The sequence below is a fragment of the Sebastes fasciatus genome, chromosome 13 (genome assembly GCF_043250625.1).
Source record: "Sebastes fasciatus isolate fSebFas1 chromosome 13, fSebFas1.pri, whole genome shotgun sequence".
Taxonomy (NCBI): domain Eukaryota; kingdom Metazoa; phylum Chordata; class Actinopteri; order Perciformes; family Sebastidae; genus Sebastes; species Sebastes fasciatus.
In genome coordinates this window covers 12,300,050-12,319,844 of record NC_133807.1, presented here as the reverse complement: position 1 = coordinate 12,319,844, position 19,795 = coordinate 12,300,050, and the positions used below count along the sequence as shown (strand labels likewise).

The window sequence follows — 19,795 nt, the reverse complement described above, 5'->3', positions numbered from 1 at the left end:
TAAAACCAATGGGATTTGAACAATTGTTATAATTTGACGTACAAAACATACAAGTAATATGCTCCTCCACAAAGCCACCACACTCCAGTCAGACAACAGTCATTTTATTTTACCTTGCTGATCATCGAAACACATTTCATTCAAGCGTAAGGAAAACACAAACTAAAACTCATCACTTGGTCGAAATAAACCTTTAATTCACAGAGTTAGATGTGAAAAAAAGAGCCGTTTTATGTGCTCCTCAAAGCCACCAGACTCCATTGACAGAAACAGTAATTTTACCTCGCTCATCGTCGTAAAACAAACTTCATTCAAAGAAGAAACAAACTAAAACTCATTACTTGGTTGAAAAAAAAAACACTTTATTCTCAGTTAGATGTGAAAAGAAACAGCCGTTATATGTGCTCTTCAAAGCCACCAGACTCCATTGACAGAAACAGTAATTTTACCTCGTGGTAAAACACACTTCATTCAAAAGTAAGAAACAAACTAAAACTCCTCACTTTGTCGAAATAAACCCTTAATTTACCAAGTTAGATGTGGAAAAAAAACAGTCGTTTTATGTGCTCCTCAAAGCCACCAGACTCCATTGCCAGAAACAGTAATTTGACCTCGCTGATTGTGGTAAAACACACATTATTCAAACTCGACAGAAACAAAATAAAACTCACCAAAACCATCTTTGTGAGTCTTTCCAACAATCACCAACTCTGGTTTGAGAGTTTGAAAGAGACTGAATAAATAGCCGATAACGTTCTACTATTTACTAATCCTGCTTCCTGTTTCTGTGACGTCGAGCGAGACGCCAGAAAAAATCACAACAGAAAGGCCAGTGCAACGGCATACTCACAATGGGAAAGGAGTCTATCGCTTATTTTAGTGGGTTTTCCTGGCTTTAAAAAAATCGGCATATTGTGCTAATTTTGCTGGAAAAAGGGTATATGACTTGTTTGTGTGTGTGTGTTTGTTGGTAACCCTGATCATTTCTGTGACCTAAACAACATGTGACTGACATGTATGGCCCCCAGGGGTCAAAATGGCCATTGACACACACATACATTTACCCCTCAGTGTGCAGCAGCAGGGACCCACAGCAGCCTGTCGCCACTTAACACACTCATATTGACACAGGCAGACCTGCAGGCAGTTCAAACAATGCATACATTAGACAACACTAGACAGGAGCATTACCAAGACAAATGTACTGCAGCAATGAACAAGCCAATCCGGCAGCTAAAGCGAGACTGGGCTAGCTCCATTTGCATGATAACCAGCAGCTACAGTGCAGGAGTCTGCTAATATGTGTGCTCAAGGGCAGAATACATTAGCAGGGACGACTTTTTAAATCATTTATTAAACAAATGCAGCAGCGGTGTGCGCTGGCTTTGAATTTAACCGATGACAAGGGGGAGTTCAGACGTACTGCAGATCAGAAGTGCTTTCTTCCCAGGTGTTTGTCTTATGAGCAGATGAACCCAGGTCGGGCCAAGACTGGAATATAAGTCTGCTCCGATTGTGTAACTGACTATTGTATGATTCTGTGCCCTGCAGGCGAGCCATCTTAAATAACTTGCTTCCATTTCTGTTTTACCTCTGCTCCACTTCTCTGCCTCATCCTCACATTCCTTCTTTCGGCTGTAATCTCTCTCTTTCTCAATCTTTATTTTTTGATGTCAGATCAACACCCAAACAAAATACTGGACACAAATTGAAATCTACATAAAATTAACTTTAAACCTGAAAGCCAAACGCTCCTTGAATCTCCTTTTCGCACTCTCAGAGAGCTGTGTTCCCAAGAAAGGGGATGCCGATGATTGGAGAATATATGAGAGGGGATGAGGCCTGTGAGAATCTCCCATGTTGTGATTTGGGGATGGAGTCTGGGGCGAACAGACCAACACTCCCCTCCTGTGGCACTGCCAGAGAGCTGCACATCCCAAACACCAACTAGATGCGCACGTAACACATGCACACATGCACGCATGCACACAAACAAGAGACGAAAGGCGCACGCACGCCAGCTCTCAGATACACAGGCCTTTCTCAAAAACACACTCGAATGGGCTTCGACACACGCGAGTACTGAGCTGGTCTGAGCCGCTCAATGTGCTCTGCTGCTTGGAGGTAGATAAGAAAATAGTCAGCTACCCTGCTGCTGCGCTGCGCACATAAGGCACTCATTACTGAGAGCAATATGCATGGAGAGACACTCAGAATGAGGAAGACACAGAGAGACGGAGAGAGAGGCATCAAAAAAGGGAAAGTGTGAGAGGATAGAAACGGTATCGTGAAGCGGTGCTGCAAACAGAGCGTGCAGAGCTTAGTTTAAAGAAGGTGATAGCCTAATTTCTCTTTTCTGAGAAGAGAAGCTCAATCACTACCAGCTCTCCTTTCATCAATTCCTCCAACAGCCATCATTTATATGCAGCAGAGGAAACATAAAAGACCAGAACTTCAGAATTGTCTCCATAATGATGTGGTAGTGTAACAGTCTGCTACAGGACTAGATGGACGACAACACTAGGTTCCCTTGGCCTAGAGGAATTAAAAGGCAGGTCCATTATTTGGGTTTTTTGAGGGTTTTATATCATTCTGTAGCTTCCCAGTGGTGTTCCTTATGTATTCAAATCCAAACATTCACATTTTGGTCGAAGTATGTATGTTTTAGCGTAAATTTTATTTTCCCCAGCCTTTCTAAAAACCTTTTCCCACGTGACCTGACGTAGGTCTCTGCATGATGACGCTGCTACATGTACAGTATTTATACATCTTTATAGCCAGTGTATTACAGGCAGTAACTTACATGTCGGTCGGTACGCTCCCAGTTTGGAGAAGCAGACTGGAGTACCAGCACGGAAGCTAAGCAATATACTGCTGTGGACGCCATGTTAGTTTGGATCCAAAAGTCACACAATAACACGACTGATCGAGGCAGTGGTAGACCAGCAACTCACGTGTTCTGTGAGGTCAAATTACCGCTTTTGTCAATAGAGTCTGGTGGATTTGAAGAGAGTACAGAATGGCTTCAGCTCCACGTTGAAAAGGGGCTGTCTGATGGCAATGTAAAGCGCTTAAAATACTCTAAATATAGCGCTCTCTTCAAAGCCACCAGACTCCATTGACAAAAGAAGCAATTTTAGTAACAGTATACATACAACCCCACTTCAAAAAATCTGTACTAACCCTTTCAGTTATTTCCAAACTTAGCACAGCAAACTTTGACTCAGCTAGTGCTAGCTTCACATTATTCATAACCTTATGGATTAGCTTAAGTTGGTAACCTACGTCACTGCTTTTTGCTAACAGCTGAGTGAGCGTTTCCATTTGAAAAAAACCCGGAAAAGAACGCGAATGGACCCGCCCTTTAATTGTTGGTTACTAAAAGTATGCACGTTATACTGTACACAAAAAAAATGGCACTAAAAAATGCCACTTTGTTCCAAATTTGAGAGGAACCAGACTATCAAGAGTGCTACTATCCTTTCACGGTTTCATGCTGGTCTCAATTTTCTATCTTCTTTTACATCTCTTGAGAAAAAAAACTCAATGAGCTTTTGATTTATGGTTATTCAAAGGGGGGCTGGGTGGCTGAAAACTATCTCAAGTGACTCAAGGTTTCTGTGTTCTATTATTTTTTAAGGTTTCTTGTTACAGAGGTATTGCAAGCCATCACTAATCTCTTACCTGACTGTGAGTTGGGTAGCCATGGAAACCGGGGTTTAAAGGCTCGTTGTTCTGCAAGAGACAACAGGAGGGGAGAGAGCGGTGTTAAGTGCTTTTGAAAAATGAGTGGCTGCAGCACGGCAACTTTTACATTTTGGGTGAAATGCACAAAAAAATATCCATCTAGCTTTTTTCTAAGTAACTAGAGAAAAAGCGAGAGGTATTAATGTATCTGAGCACAACTCACTACAATTCACAACCATTTCAAAAACCTTAAACAATCTCCAATAATTACTACAATGCTTTGGTTTTTCAACGCCCACGATTATGAAAAACTAAAATGCAGAATAAAGTTCAAACAAGGGCAGAAGACACTTCCCTGAGGAGTGAACTAAGTTAACAGTTAACAGCAGTCTGTGTGGATGCCGTGACTGGTGAACCACTACGACAGAGCTTTCATATCCAGCCGCACGAACCAATCAAAATCCACTAGCAGAGGGTGAGCCCCCCCATCCCTCGCCGACCCTGCCCCAGAAACCAGTGTTGTGGTTAATTGCGCTGTAATTACTTTTAATTAGATTATTTCTGTCTCTTTTCTCTCCGACTATTATTTTCCCCTCCGTGTCATTTTTTTTGCCCCGGCGCGAGCGGCCATTGTTTGCTGCAGAGCTAGGTGAAGAGGAGGAGGAGGAGGAGGAGGCGGCGAAAGAAAGAAAAGACAAAGAGGGGGAGCAGGAAGAGGACTGGAACAATGGGCAAAGTTAACCAAACGATGATATTTTGACAGCAGAGAAAGAGAGGGAGAGGGGGAGAGAGATGACACCGGCGCGGTTTATCCTGCTGGCATGCCTCGCAGAGAAAACATGACCGCCTAGCGAGACTCATGCCTCAGCTCTCCTTGAGGCATCACAAGGCGAGCAGGGGGGGGGAAGGGGGAGACAGGGTCTGAAGGGGGTAAAAGAGAGAAAGAAAGATGTGTGTATATATATGCGTTGGGGGATGGGGTGGTAGTCCCATAGAACTGCTGATGTTTTCATTACAGTTAATCTGCGGGACTGCGAGGAGCGGACGAAATGTTTCAAATCCATGCGCCTGAACGCACTCCTCCATTCAGCAAGCAGCTTGAGAGTGGGCTGCGTGATGCCGCGGCAATGAGAGGGGCAGATTTGGCTCCTGAAGAGTGTCAACACAGTTCACCTCCCGGCCTTGACCTCGAGCTGCCTCCTGCCGGAAATCACTTCCTGATAACATTCATCCAGCCAATCAAGGCCAAGTGTCTGAGACGGAGGGCCACGGCGACGGCAGAATGACACACTGTTTGTCTAAACATACGCATGGCTATCAAAGCTGATCCCAAAGAGCTAGCTTATAAATGCATTGCGACTCTTTTGAGAGACTAGGGCTGTATTCAAAACCACATACTGCATACTGCATACTGCATACTACTAACTAGCTCCACCACCCCTCAAACAGCCCCTTAAACATTCTAACAGCTCATGGTGAAGTAAGACAAAGAGAGACAGTAGGCCCTACATATAAAACATTTCTCCACAAAATCGCTTTTTCAGTTACAGCAACAAAATAGTGGAATGATATCCCTACAAATATTAGAGTGATGTTAAAAAAGGGTCATGTTGTCTCAGCAGGTATCTCTCTGCCTTGTCAGAGTCGACTCTTTCCCTCGCCTCTTCCTTTGTCACTCTGTAGCCAGTCTGTAGCCAGTCTGTGAGCGTGTCTGACCAGCTCTCCAGCGCGCTAAGCCTGCGGGCGATTGTGGAGCTTTCCAACCCCAAAAAGGCAGATAATCACAGGTTCCCTTTAATTTTATAATGGACATTTGTGTTGTGATATTTAAACAAACCATCCGTCAACAAGGAAATAAGAGCCCCTCGTCTACGAGACCGGTCTCTAGAGAGCTCCAGCCAGCTCATAGCGGTCTGTGAGTGTGACTGCCCGGCTGATGAGGTAGCGACCCCGGCAGGCGCCAGCTAGCTGTCACGGCAGTTTGTGGAGCCACTAAGTTCCGAAAATGTTCGATTCGCCAACTAATATTGTAAAACTGCCAATATTCAACATCTATACAGTTGAATTCTCGCCTAAATTTTCAGAGGTTAATTTAGTGATGAAATAGCTACGAAAAATGTAAAAAACGAGCCGTTTTTTTCTGCTGCTGTTATAACCGTAGCCTTTACCGTTCCAGCGCTTTGCATTATGGGATACAGTAGGTGAGGTAGACTGGTCCGATGCATACTGGAGATTTTTTCCAAGTCAGTATGACAGCCGGGCATTTTTGGCATACTGTAGATTTGGCTTTTGTTCACATACTGTATACTACATGGTACATTTTGGCCAAATCAGTACGTACTGCTAGAATAGTATGTGGCCTCTAATACAGCCTAGAACTCGGAGATGTGTTGGCTAAGAGCAAAAACAGATGTGGTGATGGTGTATGGATGAATGAAGGAGTGTCTAGACGGAGTGGGATAGAGGGAAGCCAAAGTGGAATGAGAGCATGAGGGGGGAAAAAAACGGGCTCATATGTAAACAATAGGTAAGGATGAGACTTTTTCTTTTGATGCAGTAAACTCTGACTCTGTGTGTATTTGTGTCCACACTCGGGGGGCTGTCCTCCTTTTTCCCCCCCTGTCTCAAACAGCCCTTTCTTTGTCTCCTCCACTCTCCACTTCCTGTTTCATCTGGAACCAATTTCCCCCTCGTGCCTCGTCCCCAGGGGGAACGCTCTCCTTGGTGCGCCGCAATTACAGGGGGGAATGGACAAGCTTATATTCAGCGAAATACGGACTGTGTAAAGAAGCTGCTGGTGCTCGCCACGCCACAGATGGAAAGGAGGCTGTTCAGAGCAGAATCTCACGTCTACAAAGCCTTGGGCAATGTCAACGGGAATGAGAAAACTCTTCCTATTCCAAATAAAAAAAGAGATGCATGTTGGGAGTTACCAACACTGCATTTCAAATAGGACTGAACGGACACTCTGGTTTCAGTCAGTGTACCAAAAACTGGAGCTTAACATTGTACTGGTGGGCCAAAGCAGCTGAAATAAGTACAATTGCAGCAGGTGATTAAAATGTTCAGTGTTTTTATCACATTTGCAGTCAGGGCGAAGGCGCCGCACTAGCTAGAAAAACTGGGAGGAAACCTGGAACGCCAGTGAAACCTAAACCAAAATTATACCCAACCATCAAATTATAGAGTCACTGTTTCTGCAGTGGACGGAGTGGAAAGAAGAAAAGAGAAAGAGGAGGAGGAGTTTACGTTAGAAGAGCAGAGCAGGAGGGAGAGTAGGGTAGCAACATCTGGAATCAATCTGTCTGCAAGAGAAGGAGGAGGGAGGGAGCAGGGTGGATGGATTGGGGGAGGACAGAGGAGAAAGAAAAGAAAGAACAGAATGAAAATAAAAGGCAGAGACAGACACACGCAGGAGGTGGAGGAATGTGGGGAATAAGACGGCCAAAGCCAAGAAAGGGGAGAGAAATATAAAGCAGTAAAAACGTTTGCGAAATGGAGACAATGAGTCATAAGTGAGGAATGCCATGTGATTTATATTTTCTTAAGGGGTGGAGGAGGGGGAGGGGAGCGGGGGTCTGAACTTGATACCTAGTTTTTAGAGACTCTTATTTACTCTCACTAAAGCACACACACACACCCTCTGCTCCATGGCATTGCTTTTAAGTATATTACATGCCTTGAAAAGTGTACAAAAGGCACCCTCATTTATGCCTGCCATACTTTTTTTAAATAAATAAATGGCAAACGAACACGGCATGCTGCACTAAGCCTGTCCCGGTTGAAAGCCGGGCTTTTGCGCTGCACTTTTTTTGCAAGTTTCCATTAAGTTAATTCCATATAGTTTGTGAGCGAGGAGGAGCCTTTGAAGGCGCCGGCCGGCTGGCTGACGGTGAGCGCTTCAGACTGGCACACTGGCAGGGATCAGCAAAAGCACAGAAAACCAGTCTCACACACACATAAACACACGCTCTCTCTTTTGCTGTCTGTCCCCCTCTCCGACTCCACGGAGGGCAAAACTAAAAGGGCGTCTCTCTTGTTTATTTTCACTCTCTCCGACTTGCTATTTTAGGAGGAGAAGGGAAAAGAAGTTGGTGGAGTTGCTGGAGCAAACGGGTAGGACTCGGAGCAGGGGTAGAAAAAAGGAGCAGCAGTGGTGAAGGAAGGCAAAATGACATGAGGTCAACAGATGGTGAGAGGGGAGGGGGACGGAGGGAGGAGGGGAGCGGGGTAATTACTGCTGCAGGCATCCAGTGGTCCCTAACAGAACAGCCTGAGGAGGTGGACTGGGTTTGGCTTTATTATGGCCTCAATCTCATCACCAAATGTACGAAAAATCCCACCTGCCACCACAAACCCATCATTACCCAACAGGCCAAAATCCTGACACCCTCTCTCACCTAAACAGAAGGTGTGATGGGAGATCTAGGAGCCAGAATCAGGTCAAATTACTGTTTAACAGCCTCACTAACATCAGAGGATCTGAGACATGGAAAACCATTCATCCATCAAGTGTTACTCTATGAAGTCAACAAATCAGTGGGAAACAAATGGAGATGAACACTGTTGGAGAGGATCAAACAGAGCCACCATAAAATGCAGAAACTGAAGGAATTAAGAGACCAGGCTGAAGGGCACAGGACACAAAAGTGATGGATGTGATTTATCAATGTGATCTGCTCTAAAAAGGTATCAAAGCCAAATGATGAAGCTGAAAATGACAAATGCAATGGAGATATATGTGGGGACATAAAGACAACCAAGAGGAAGGGGAGAAAGCCAAGAATTGCAGTGTTTCACCTCAGACAGAAAGCATATTTCTTAAGACAGAACCTTTTTCAGAATGGGGAAAGCTACAACTACTAGGGGTGGGGGAAAAAATCGTTTGACATATGTATCACGATTTTTTTTTTAACCATTTTGAAATTTCTTTTTTAATGTCAGAATCAATATATTCGCTTCAATTGGGTCTATGTGGAGGTAGAGGGAAGTTACAGCTTTTATTGTTGCAATCAGAGTAAAGTGACATCATAGCTGACGTATAAAGAGAACGGAGCTGACAGGAAGGCTAGCAAAGACCTTGGAGAAGTTAGAGGATGTATACACGTGTGACTACGTCCAGTATTCAAAATAAGATGTTTACAAAAGGAACTGTATATACAACATACATATAAGGAAATAAGATTGATGGATTATATTAAATTCGCTCTTTTTTAGTTATAGTTTATGTTCTTTCTAAAACAGTAGGAGTGTTGGATGCCTCTGATATGAACAGGATACAAGTTAGTTTTTCCAATCTGACACTGACAAAACATGTGGCTGTAGGGCATCAGCTGGATGGATTTATTGATGACTGTGTGGCCTGCTAATAACAACAGATGATCTGGAGTTAAGAATGAGTGGGAAGGTGAGTAGGCTACACCTACTTGCAGCACCCTAAACATAGCTACAAGGGTTCCTACAGCAGGAGACAGTCACCTCTGCTTGGGCTGCATTGTTTCCAAAATGTTTGTGAGAAAAAAAAAACATTACAATTGCAATTGTGAATAGCAGAGTTCACTGCAATATACTGTAGCTTCTTAGTAGTCAGCACTGGCTAATTAATTTGCCTGTTTCAGATATCACGACACCTTAATCACTTGTCGTTTGTGGAATAAATACCTTTTACTGTGAGTATGAATACCTGAATAACTTCGTGAAGCTTATCAGAGAGGTTATGATAATGTAAATGCTAGCACTAGCTGAGTCAACGTTAGCTGTGCTAACTTTGGAACTAACTGAAAGGGTTGGATCGAATTTTTTTAAGTGGGGTTAGATGTATACTCCCGTGTTCTGCGAGCTAAAATTATTATTTTTGTGAATGGAGTCTGGTGGCTTTGAAGAAAGCGATGTCACAGTTTCAGTTCACTGTCGGAAAGGGCTGTCTGATGGTGAGGCTGCCATCTAAGTTACTGTATGTAACGTTAATACGCTGAACATAAGGATGTATATATACTGCATCATGCAGAAACCTACGTCAGGTCATGTGGGGAAAAAGGTTTTAGAAGGGCTTGGGAAACTAGCATTTTGACGCTACAACATACATACTTCGACCAAAACTTGAATGTTGGAAGCTACAGAATGATATACTGTAAATACCCTCCCCCCAAAAAAACAACTGAATAATGGATCAGCCCTTCAACTAAAATCCTGGCAGTGTGTTTTATTTATTTAATTTAATTATTTTATTGTATTTCCACATTTTACGTCATTTAAAAAGTGAGATGCTGTCTGTCTGTTTTTTTTTTACCCCGTAACTTGCACAGGCTGCTTGATTGTTGTCGGATCTAATTATTTCAGTTTGCATTATGTTACGGGGCCTAATAATTGAAACGAGAACACACGTCTATGTGAGGTTTTCATTTCATGCTCTAACAGATCAGCCAGTAGTAAACTTAGTTGGTAATGTGTCACATCAGAGTACTTAGCATCAACTGATCCTCTTAATGAAGAACTTGGTACACAGATTCTGACTCTGTATTAGACATGGCTGATGGCTGACCTTAAAGAGGACAACACATTACACACAACTTAATGGATCCGGGTATATTTCACAACTGAATTTTTCATTATTCATGCCGCTGTGGCCGCTGACAACACTGAGGCAGTGCATCACAGATGACCCCCATGTAAGGGAAACACTGAATTGACATTTCACTCTGTGGGTGGGTGGAGACGGGAGCACATGTGACAGTTTGGGGGCAGCCGTGGGGAGGAGGCATGAAGGGTGGGGGGAGTGGTGACATGATGACCATAAAGGGAGAGTTAACATGCGAGTGTCATGTTAAGGAGCTGAGACCAGTGTGCTTTACAAGAGTACAGCAAGAGATATCTGCTCGATTTTCTTTTTATGAATGGTGCCTTTCCTCGTTTTTTTTCTTTAATCTGATTATTCCTTTATGCTTTGACAATACGGCTGTTGCACAATAAAGCACCGTGAAAAGAACTGAACACACACATATACACAGAAAGAGAGAGAAAAAATATGAGTTGAGCAACTTTGCGTGGGTAATTTTTAGCTTATCGTTGCCAGTTCAAAAGTCAAGGGTGACTCCGCCGCTGTGCTACGGCTCAAAGTTTAACAGCAATCATTAAACAGCAGTAGAGAGCACAACGTGAGACGAGGGAGTATAGTGTACGACCCTCTGTAACCACTGTTAACACAATCTGCCTTGCTGTAATACTCTTCCCCTTCTGTGGATTTTTCTTCTTTTCTGTGAATAATTCAGGCGGCTGACTTCGGAAGGACTCTTAGGCTACAGTTACACGTGGGCTCTCTGGGTACATGAACGGTACTATTGGAGCTCTGCACTGGGCTTATCGGCAATTATGAGTAAAGGCAGCAATAGCATTTTTATATTGCTATTTTACAGTCAATGATTAGGGACACCGAGCAACGATTATTTTGTAACTTTAGTTTGCTACGTCTATAACATGACAAAAATAATAAACGCCCATCAAAAAGACCAAATTGATATCTTATGCTGTACAGTTTGTCCAACTAGTCAAATACAAGTTAATTAGTGATTAGTTAGTTAGTGATTTTTAATATATGAAACTGATAAAAACCTACTTTTCACATCTATAAAATGGGGATGTCACAAGAACAGATACTTTGGTGGCAAGCCGAGGCCGAAATTCTGAAACTGTGGCGGTACTCGTTTTTCTACAGTATCGTAGGTACTGTCGGGGCTTGAGATTAACGTTGTCCCGTCGCCCCGGGGACAATATTAAATGTGTTTGGGCCGCAGTAAATGTACTATTCACGTGTCCAGGGGACGCACCCTATTTTTTCTCTGATAATGCTTAACGTTAACTGTTAGCTCCGTGCAGGACTGTGCAGCTCATCGGCTGCTAACAGCTAAGGTTAACTTGCTCTCGCCCTGCCGATTTCAACACGGGAGGTTCCATTTACATTATGATGCGTTCAGGCTCTAATCAGTAAAAATGAGTATTGGACGGAGGTAAATTCTAACATTATCATGATGTGTTCAAATGTAATCTTGTAAAATGTTGTTTTTGCGAGAAACTTGAATAAATACAGTTGTTTGTCAGCAATATAAAATAGATAATAGAGAGGGAATTATGACCTGTTTAACTTCCTAACAAAAACCAGCATGCAAACGGTAATAAAGGAGTGAATGTTGAAATACATGGGATGTATTGTTTTACTGTCGTTTTTACCGTGGTATCGTATTGGTATCGAGAATCTTGGAATTTCACTGGTATTGCTATCGACTACTAAATTTCTGGTATCGTGACATTCCTTTTATAAATATTTTAATAAATTATTTTAGTAATCAATCAATTATGAAAAAAAATGTCACTGATGTATTTCTATTGACTTTACTGTAAAAATAAATAATATACTGTATGAGCTTAAAATCAAAACGAGATATTCCTGTCAGAGAATGAGATTTTGTACACTTAATAGCAGAAACTATTTTAAATTTTAGGTGCAATTTACTTCTAGCACCAATGAAAAAAGTCAAGACACATCTCCAGAGCATCCTTTAATGGCTGTTTTCTAAGGCAAGTGGTCTGGAGCCGACTGTCAGCAGCAATACATTCTCATTAGCGACCAATATGACACACTAAATTTCTCAACGGGCTCCTGGGCGGACAAAAAAAGTGTACATAAGTCTTCTACAGAAAAAAGAAACACTCAGAAAACTGTGGTGGGCCCTCCGAAACTAAAACTCACTACTGGTCTGGTAATAAGCTATCTCAGTAATCTGTCCGTTCATATCAACGCACCCCTCGCCTGCTCCCTACCCCCTCCCTTTGCTCTGGCCCGTTAAAGCGATCAGTCTGGTTAATGCCCTCTCCTAAATGAGCTTTGATCTCGTTAGCGCGACACAAAGCCTCTTTACTGCCAACGATAGGACAAATCGGCTCTCCGAAACAGAGAGAGAGAGAGACGGGCCGAGAGAGAGAGTTATAAACTGATCTGCCACTGCATCTGAGTGGACCACAGCACTGCCTCAAGGGGAAGCATCATACTACAGAGAGAGTGGGATACAAAATTAAAATAGATGGATTGATAGAGGAGGGGATAGATGAGAAGTAGACGAGGAGGAAAACAAGAGACAGTGATAGATGTTGCGTAGATTTGAATGATGGGAGGTGGACCGAGAATGGGAAGGCTAATCAAAGACGGCGTGGGGGGGAGATGGGAATGGAGGTCGGGGGGTTCACCTCATTGGCACACTGTAAGCCCTGTGAACCAGGAGTCAATTAGCAATCTGGAAATATGCTTGGGGGAGAAATGAGAGGACAGCTAGGAGGGGAGAGGAGGGTGTGAGGGGGTCTATGAGGCAGAGTGGGGGAGGAGAGCAGGAGCAACAAAAGAGAGGAGAGGAGGCAGCACTCTCATTTATTATTACAGTCCTGATTTACAGTCAGCCTGGAAGGTCAGCAATCTACTACCTCCAGCCCTCAATGGGAGAACTATGGTAATTGTTGGGTTAGTTATGGGGAGCATCCGCTCAACTCCTCTTCCTCATCCTGAGCACGCACAGCGAGACACTGCATTGCAACTACCATGACTGCATTAGCCTTCAATGTCATTTTCTTTTTTTTATTTATTTATTTACCCTTTGCATAAAGTGTTATTCAACAATTCATCATTCGGGAGCCCATCCTCCTGCTTATCTCTCCTCCAGCCCAACTGATGGTGTCATTCCTGCCATCCATCACGTTCCTCTCATCCTTTATCATGGTCCCTGTTGGATGTAAACTAATGGCTCTGATTTCCTCTCTGTCCGCTCTCTCCTTGCATCCACCCTTCATTTCTCCCTACATCTAATCCATCAAGGCCACTATCTGTTTGAGCCTCCTGTGATACACACAAATAATATTGTGTCCATTCAAACCCCACTCTTTATTGCTCTTTGTCCTTCACCTCCTCGCCCCCTCTCTCTTCCCATGTGCATCCACCGATCACTTTCCATCCATCAACTCTCCCCGTCTCTGCTCCTCCTCTTCATCCTATTTCCAGCCTGACCCCCCCCCCCCAAACCCCCACCAGTGCCCAGCGATCAATACCACTGATGGGCAGCGAGAATCCTCCCCACGCCACGCTACTCATTGTCACGTCATCTTTGCCGGCGGGTTCTAACCTTACCCCATCATCAGCATCCATCCTCTGCGAGGCTCGCCGAGCATCACGGACCTATTTGTCATTGCAGCAGGTCAGCCGCTACAGCCAATTAAAGTATTTTACCAGTTCCCCTGGATTCAATTACCTGCAGATGACCTCAAACCATGTCCGCCTGCCCTTCGACTACTGTTCGTGCTGTTTCCACCGGACTAAAACACCACACGTCAGCTAAAATTTTCCCCTGTGCTGTCGGATTATGGATACTTCAAACAAAGCTAGTGTGTGTGTAGGTGTAAGAACGATGTGTAGTGCATGTGTTTATGAGAGAGAGATGAATAGTAATAGAGCAAGCGTGAGAGGTGCACCCGGTGCCTCGGCAGTCCCCTGGTTTACTGTAATACACACAGATTAGTCCGGCAGGAGGCACGAACGGTTGCTGATGCTGCCTCAGCAGTGGAGTCATGAAAGCAAGGGAAGACCCGTGTTAAGGAGGGCCCCCCTTGAGCCCCCTTGCTCCTTCAGCCATCACCAAAAAGGCTCTGTTCTTTGTCTTTCACTGTGGTGACCCCTCCCCCAATCCCTGTCTGCCTCTCTCTCTTAACACCTAGCGACAATCAGGAGAGGGGGGCGATAAATGGCACATGCTGTGTGTATCAGGATTTGATGCCATGACTCACTGTAAATTATCATCATAGGGGTCTGGGTGATTTCATCCACGTGAATAAAACAAAAATACAGTGTGAGAAAAGCACTGGGTTACTCTCTGTGAGACAGGCATGATGAATGGGTCTGATCTTTGCTGTGCTGCTGCTGCTGCCTGTCATAGCAATGGAGCCTGTATCATATTACCTTTGTCTGGCTTGGTCATGCTCCCTCACTGAGCAGCAGCTCCAGGAGCACTACAGCTACAGTATTACAGCCACTTCCAAGTCTTTCATTTGGTTTCAATTAAAGGACTATTTGCTGCAATGATGCATGATTATGTTGTAGATGAGGGGGGGGAAATGGGCCTGTCAAAAAAAACATTATCATCATTCCCATGGCTGATGCTTTTGGGAACAAAAGCTTTTAGGATGAAGAAGAAGAAGAAGAAAGGGGAGGGCAGATTATACTTTTGTGGCAAAAGCTGCACACATGGGAGCTCAAATGGAAACTACACAATACACTATAGATAGATTTGCATATTCTTACCTGTCCAATGTCACCAACAACAACAACAGCCCCGGTGCCGTCTATCCTGGGTCTTTTGCACTCCGCCCCGGCTAAGTCAGTGAGGACAACGGCTGTCTGAGCGTCGGGCTCCGGGTCTCCTCGCTTCATCCCGCGGACAGCTGCTGCCGCTGCTGCCGCCGCTGCTGCTGCTGGACCTCCGGCCGCGTTGTTTGCAACCATCGCTCCGGCTGCTGCTGCTGGATCAATGTCTCTCTCCATTATCCCCCGACTAACGGGGAGCATTATAGAAGCAACGTCGGTCGACATTAACATTGGACGGCAGACAGACAAGTCACCAGTCAAAAAAAAGTCTTCTTAGGATGTGTCCTCAGCTCTCGATAGTCACACTGGATTTCTCCCCAAAAAAAACTGGTTTACATAAATATATATAAGCAGCTGGTACTGTTTAGTGTCTAACTATTCGAGGCTGAACATTATGTTTCTGGACAAAAGAAGCACATTAAGTACAGCTGTTTTTTTCCCCTCAGAAAAAGAAAGTCGCCAAACAGCAGTGACCTATTTCAATAAAAGATCCGGACTCTTTGATAACTGACAAGCTAATTAGCTAGCTAACAGTAGCTAGCGCGCTAGCATTACATTCCGCTAGCTCTGGTTATAAATGTCTCTCTCTCTCTCTCTCTCTCTCGGGGGTGGGAGCGTACACTCCTCTCCTCGCTGCCAGGAATAGATGGAAATTAGCTTCGTGTATTACTTCTCCTTGTACAGAGCCAGGCGGTCCTTCTTCTTCAACGTGTTTCCGTTAAACCCCCGGTGTTGTTCCTACCAGGTTCCAGTCCGGTTCGTCCGTTGCTCTGCTCTGCTCTGCTCTGGATGATGTGTGTCTTGTCTTGGCGTGCCTGACTGACGACTTGGCTGCACGGTTTCCTCTGGTGTCTGAGTCTGAGTCCCGGTTGGTGTGTGACTCTGGAGCTGATCCGCGGTCAGATTCGTCTGCGGACACCGGGAGCAGAGAGAGAGGACGGTGAGGTGAGGAGGGCTGGTCTGAGGTCTGCGCTTCCTCCTGGATGTCTCCGTGTTTTCCCCCTATAGTTCCCACCAACCACCAACAACCAACCACCACCAGAGCTACAAAACCCCTCCCTCCTTTATCCTCACCTATTTATTACCATGTTTACACCAATTACAATGAATATATTACTGTGTTGATGCTCAAAACACTAACATTTGCTACTCAATATTTCAGAACAATTATATAATAATGGTATATATGACATTTTTTTTTACATAAGTCAATTATATAGTAGGCTAAATAAAATAAAGGTTACATTTTACCACAGGACTCAAAGAGGGTTTAAACGAATTATAATTCATTTATTACTATTTTGATGCTCAAAACACTAACAATTGCTACTAAATATTTCAGAATAATTCAATAATAATGGTATATATATGAAAAAAATGTCCACAAACAAATCAGACAAATATAAAGTAGGCTAACTTTACAATGTTTAAACGAATTACAATAATTATATTACTATTTTTCTGCTCAAAACACTAACATTTGCTACTAAATATTTCAGAACAATTGAATAATAATGGTATATATGAAAAAATTTCCACAAACAAGACAGACAAAAGTCAATTATATAGTAGGTGAAATAAAATAAGTTTTTTTTTGTTGTTGTTGTATCCTCACGTATTTACAATGTTTAAACGAATTAGAATGAATATATTACTATTTTGCTGCTCAAAACAATAAAATGTGCTACTAAATATTACAGTCTGATATAAAAATAGATACATATTACAGAACAATTAAGTAATAATGGTATATATATATGAAAAAAAAATTTCCACAAACAAGACAGACAAAAGTCAATTATATAGTAGACTAAATAAAATAAAGGCTACATTTAGAGGACTCAAAGAGGTTTGTTTTTTTATCCTCACCTATTTACACGAATTACAATAAATATATTACTATTTTGCTGCTCAAAATACTAACATTTGCAACTGAATATTTCAAAACAATTAACTAATAATAGTATATATTTGAAAAAAATGTCCACAAACAAGACAGACAAATATAAAGTAGGCAAAATTTACAATGTTTAAACGAATTACAATAATTATATTACTATTTATCTGCTCAAAACACTATCATTTGCTACTAAATATTTCAGAACAATTAAATAATAATGATATATATGAAAATTATTGACAAAAAGTCAAATATAAAGTAGGCTAAATAAAATAAAGCCTACATTTTACCATAGGACTCAAAGAGGTTGTTTTTTTTATCCTCACGTATTTACAATGTTTAAACCAATTAGAATTAATATTTTACTATTTTGTTGCTCAAAACACTAACATTTGCTACTAAATATTTCCGAACAATTAAATAATAGTGGTATATATATGAAAAAAATTTCCACAAACAAGACAGATAACTATAAAGTAGGCTAAATAAAATAAAGGCTACATTTTACCACAGGACTCAAAGAGGTTTTTTGTTTTTTTTACATATTGTATGTTATATACGTAAGCAGATGAGTTATACATTTATTGTTTTACATGTAAGGTCTGAACCGCAGTATAATTTTTTTTAAATTAAGGGTAAGGGTATTGTTCACAATTATTTGACATAGAACATTTTCACTTTCTCTCAACCCCACTGCCTAGACAAAATAACGTATAATAACATGTACACAGGGATATATATGTATACATAAATAGATTTTATTTTATTTTATTGTTTTTAATTTAATTGTTTTACTTGTGTATATTGTTCTTACTTATTCATCTATTTTTTTTATATATAATATGTTTTTCCTGTATCTAAACTGTCTTATTTTATATTAATATTGGGTTTGTTAAGTTTTCTTTGTACTGAGAATGTTATTATTGGGGACGTTTGTGAATGTTTTTTCTGTTGTTTCAAAATGAACAAAAAAACAATAAATATAATATCGAAAAATGAATGATGCTTCAAAATGAAGTGGTAAAATAATAATAATAATAATAATAATAATAATAATAATAATAATAATAAAAATGCAAGGCAGTATCATAACACAATATGTATCTGGTGTGTCAAAAACACACACAAAAAAATTATTTAATGTTTTTACATATGTATCTGATTACATTCTTCAGTCATCTATAAACACATTCAGTTTATACATTCAGTTATATTTGTAGTTTGTATGCGTATTTTTGGAGCATGGCTAAGTCAACTTTTGTTATTTATTGCTAGGCTAAATAAATAAACAAAAGCTTCAAAGACAAAAATAAAATACAAATCAACATAAATCAAAAAGAGCAGCAAATTGGCTCCTTCAGTGGGTTGGATTATTATGTTTGAAGGAATGAAATACAGTGCAGTCATGTTTTTTAATGTTTTTGCGCCCCCTGGTGGGTCTTATATGACAGAGCGTCTGAAGGGAAGGGAAGGGCATTTCCATCTTGAATGAAAAAAAAAAAAATCACTACTCTCTTGTGAAATTGTTGTCATATAATTCATACAAAAGCAACACCAATCAAATAGGGCTGCTGGTGTGTAGAAAGGTTTATAGTGGCAAAGCTGCAATAACAGAGAGGGGGGGATACATCAAAGAGAGAGATACTGTGTCACAGCTGTCTCACACACGCACGCGCACACACACACACACACACACACACACACACACACACACACACACACACACCTATGTGATAAAATCTGATTCCTCACTTCACCTGCCTGCCTCCGAACACATGATTGCTGTCACTTTAGGCCGACTGCCGGTGTGTAAATGTGTGTAAATGTGTGTGCATATGAGCAGCTGAGTGTATTGTGTGTGTGTGTGTGTGTGTGTGTGTGTGTGTGTGTGTGTTTTCTCTCTCCCTCTGAGTCACTCACTCTATCAACCTGTGTCTGTCTCCTGCTACCTGTCCCTCCGCCAACCACTGAAGCTGCAATGATGGACGGTGTCAGTGAGGTCACATCACTCCACACAGGCGCCTGTTTCACTGACGGAGGCTGTGAGAGCCGCAGGAGCCATTACTCTCTTTTATAGCCTACCGACGCAGACTTCCACGGGTCATGAGAAGATGTTGGTTGTGAAAAATACACCGCTGTATCTGCAGGAACATCTGTATTTTATAGTGGGACTGTGTATCTGTTCTGCAGTTCCTGTAGTATTCACATTGCGCACTTTACTGGTATCATTATGTCCTCTAGTCTTGTTTTTCATAATGAATCAGTGTGTGTTTGTGCGCAGTACAAAATGTTTGGTTGAGAGCTGAAACACTTAGTTGATCAGCAGAAAATGTAAAACTATTTCATTATCAATTAAAGCAGCAGTAGGCAAGATTAGCGCAAATATGATTAAAATAAGTTATTTTTATAAAACAGTTACTATATCCTGACAGTAGTGCATGAGACAGGTAATCTGAAAAAAATCATGTGCCTCTGTGTCCTCCGGTGCTCCTAATGGCATCTGCAAGATTTCACAGACCGGAGGAAAACAACCAATCAGAGCCGAGCTGGAGCCTTGCCGTCTTTGAGCAGCTGTCAATCACTCACAAACTCCAATAAAACGGTCAAACTAGTCAGCGCTGATCAAATATGAATCAATATTCTGTTACTGTAATGCCTATTTCTCTACACCACGTTCATAAGGTGCGAGCATGAATGACCATGTGTCATGTTCATTGTGCAAAAACACTGGAGAGGAGAGGAGGAGGTGGAGGGCGAGCGTGAATCCTCTCATTTAAAAGGTAAATATCAATTTCTTTATTGTTTTCAGATAC

At 42.0% G+C, this 19,795-nt stretch overlaps 2 protein-coding genes across 10 annotated transcripts in view; one reads left to right on the top strand and one right to left on the bottom strand.

Annotated features, from left to right (window-relative positions):
• The window catches only part of LOC141780342 (RNA binding protein fox-1 homolog 2-like), a 60,126-nt gene extending 44,028 nt beyond the window's left edge, over positions 1–16,098 (bottom strand). For 3 of the 7 annotated variants that reach the window (XR_012596628.1, XR_012596626.1, XM_074655521.1), the window contains exons 1-2: positions 15,020–16,098; positions 3,685–3,735 (exon numbers count right to left, since the gene is read on the bottom strand). Coding sequence is in view for 4 of the 7 variants with exons in the window: in XM_074655521.1 (XP_074511622.1) it covers positions 3,685–3,735; positions 15,020–15,313 (345 nt within the window). In the remaining 3 variants the exon portion in view is untranslated. The remainder of the gene's footprint in view (positions 1–3,684; positions 3,736–15,019) is intronic. The other 4 variants (XR_012596627.1, XM_074655520.1, XM_074655522.1 and 1 more) reach the window with 4 other exon arrangements.
• The window catches only part of cd9r (CD9 molecule related), a 122,585-nt gene that overhangs the window by 84,085 nt on the left and 18,705 nt on the right, over positions 1–19,795 (top strand). The gene's annotated exons all lie outside the window — the stretch shown is intronic.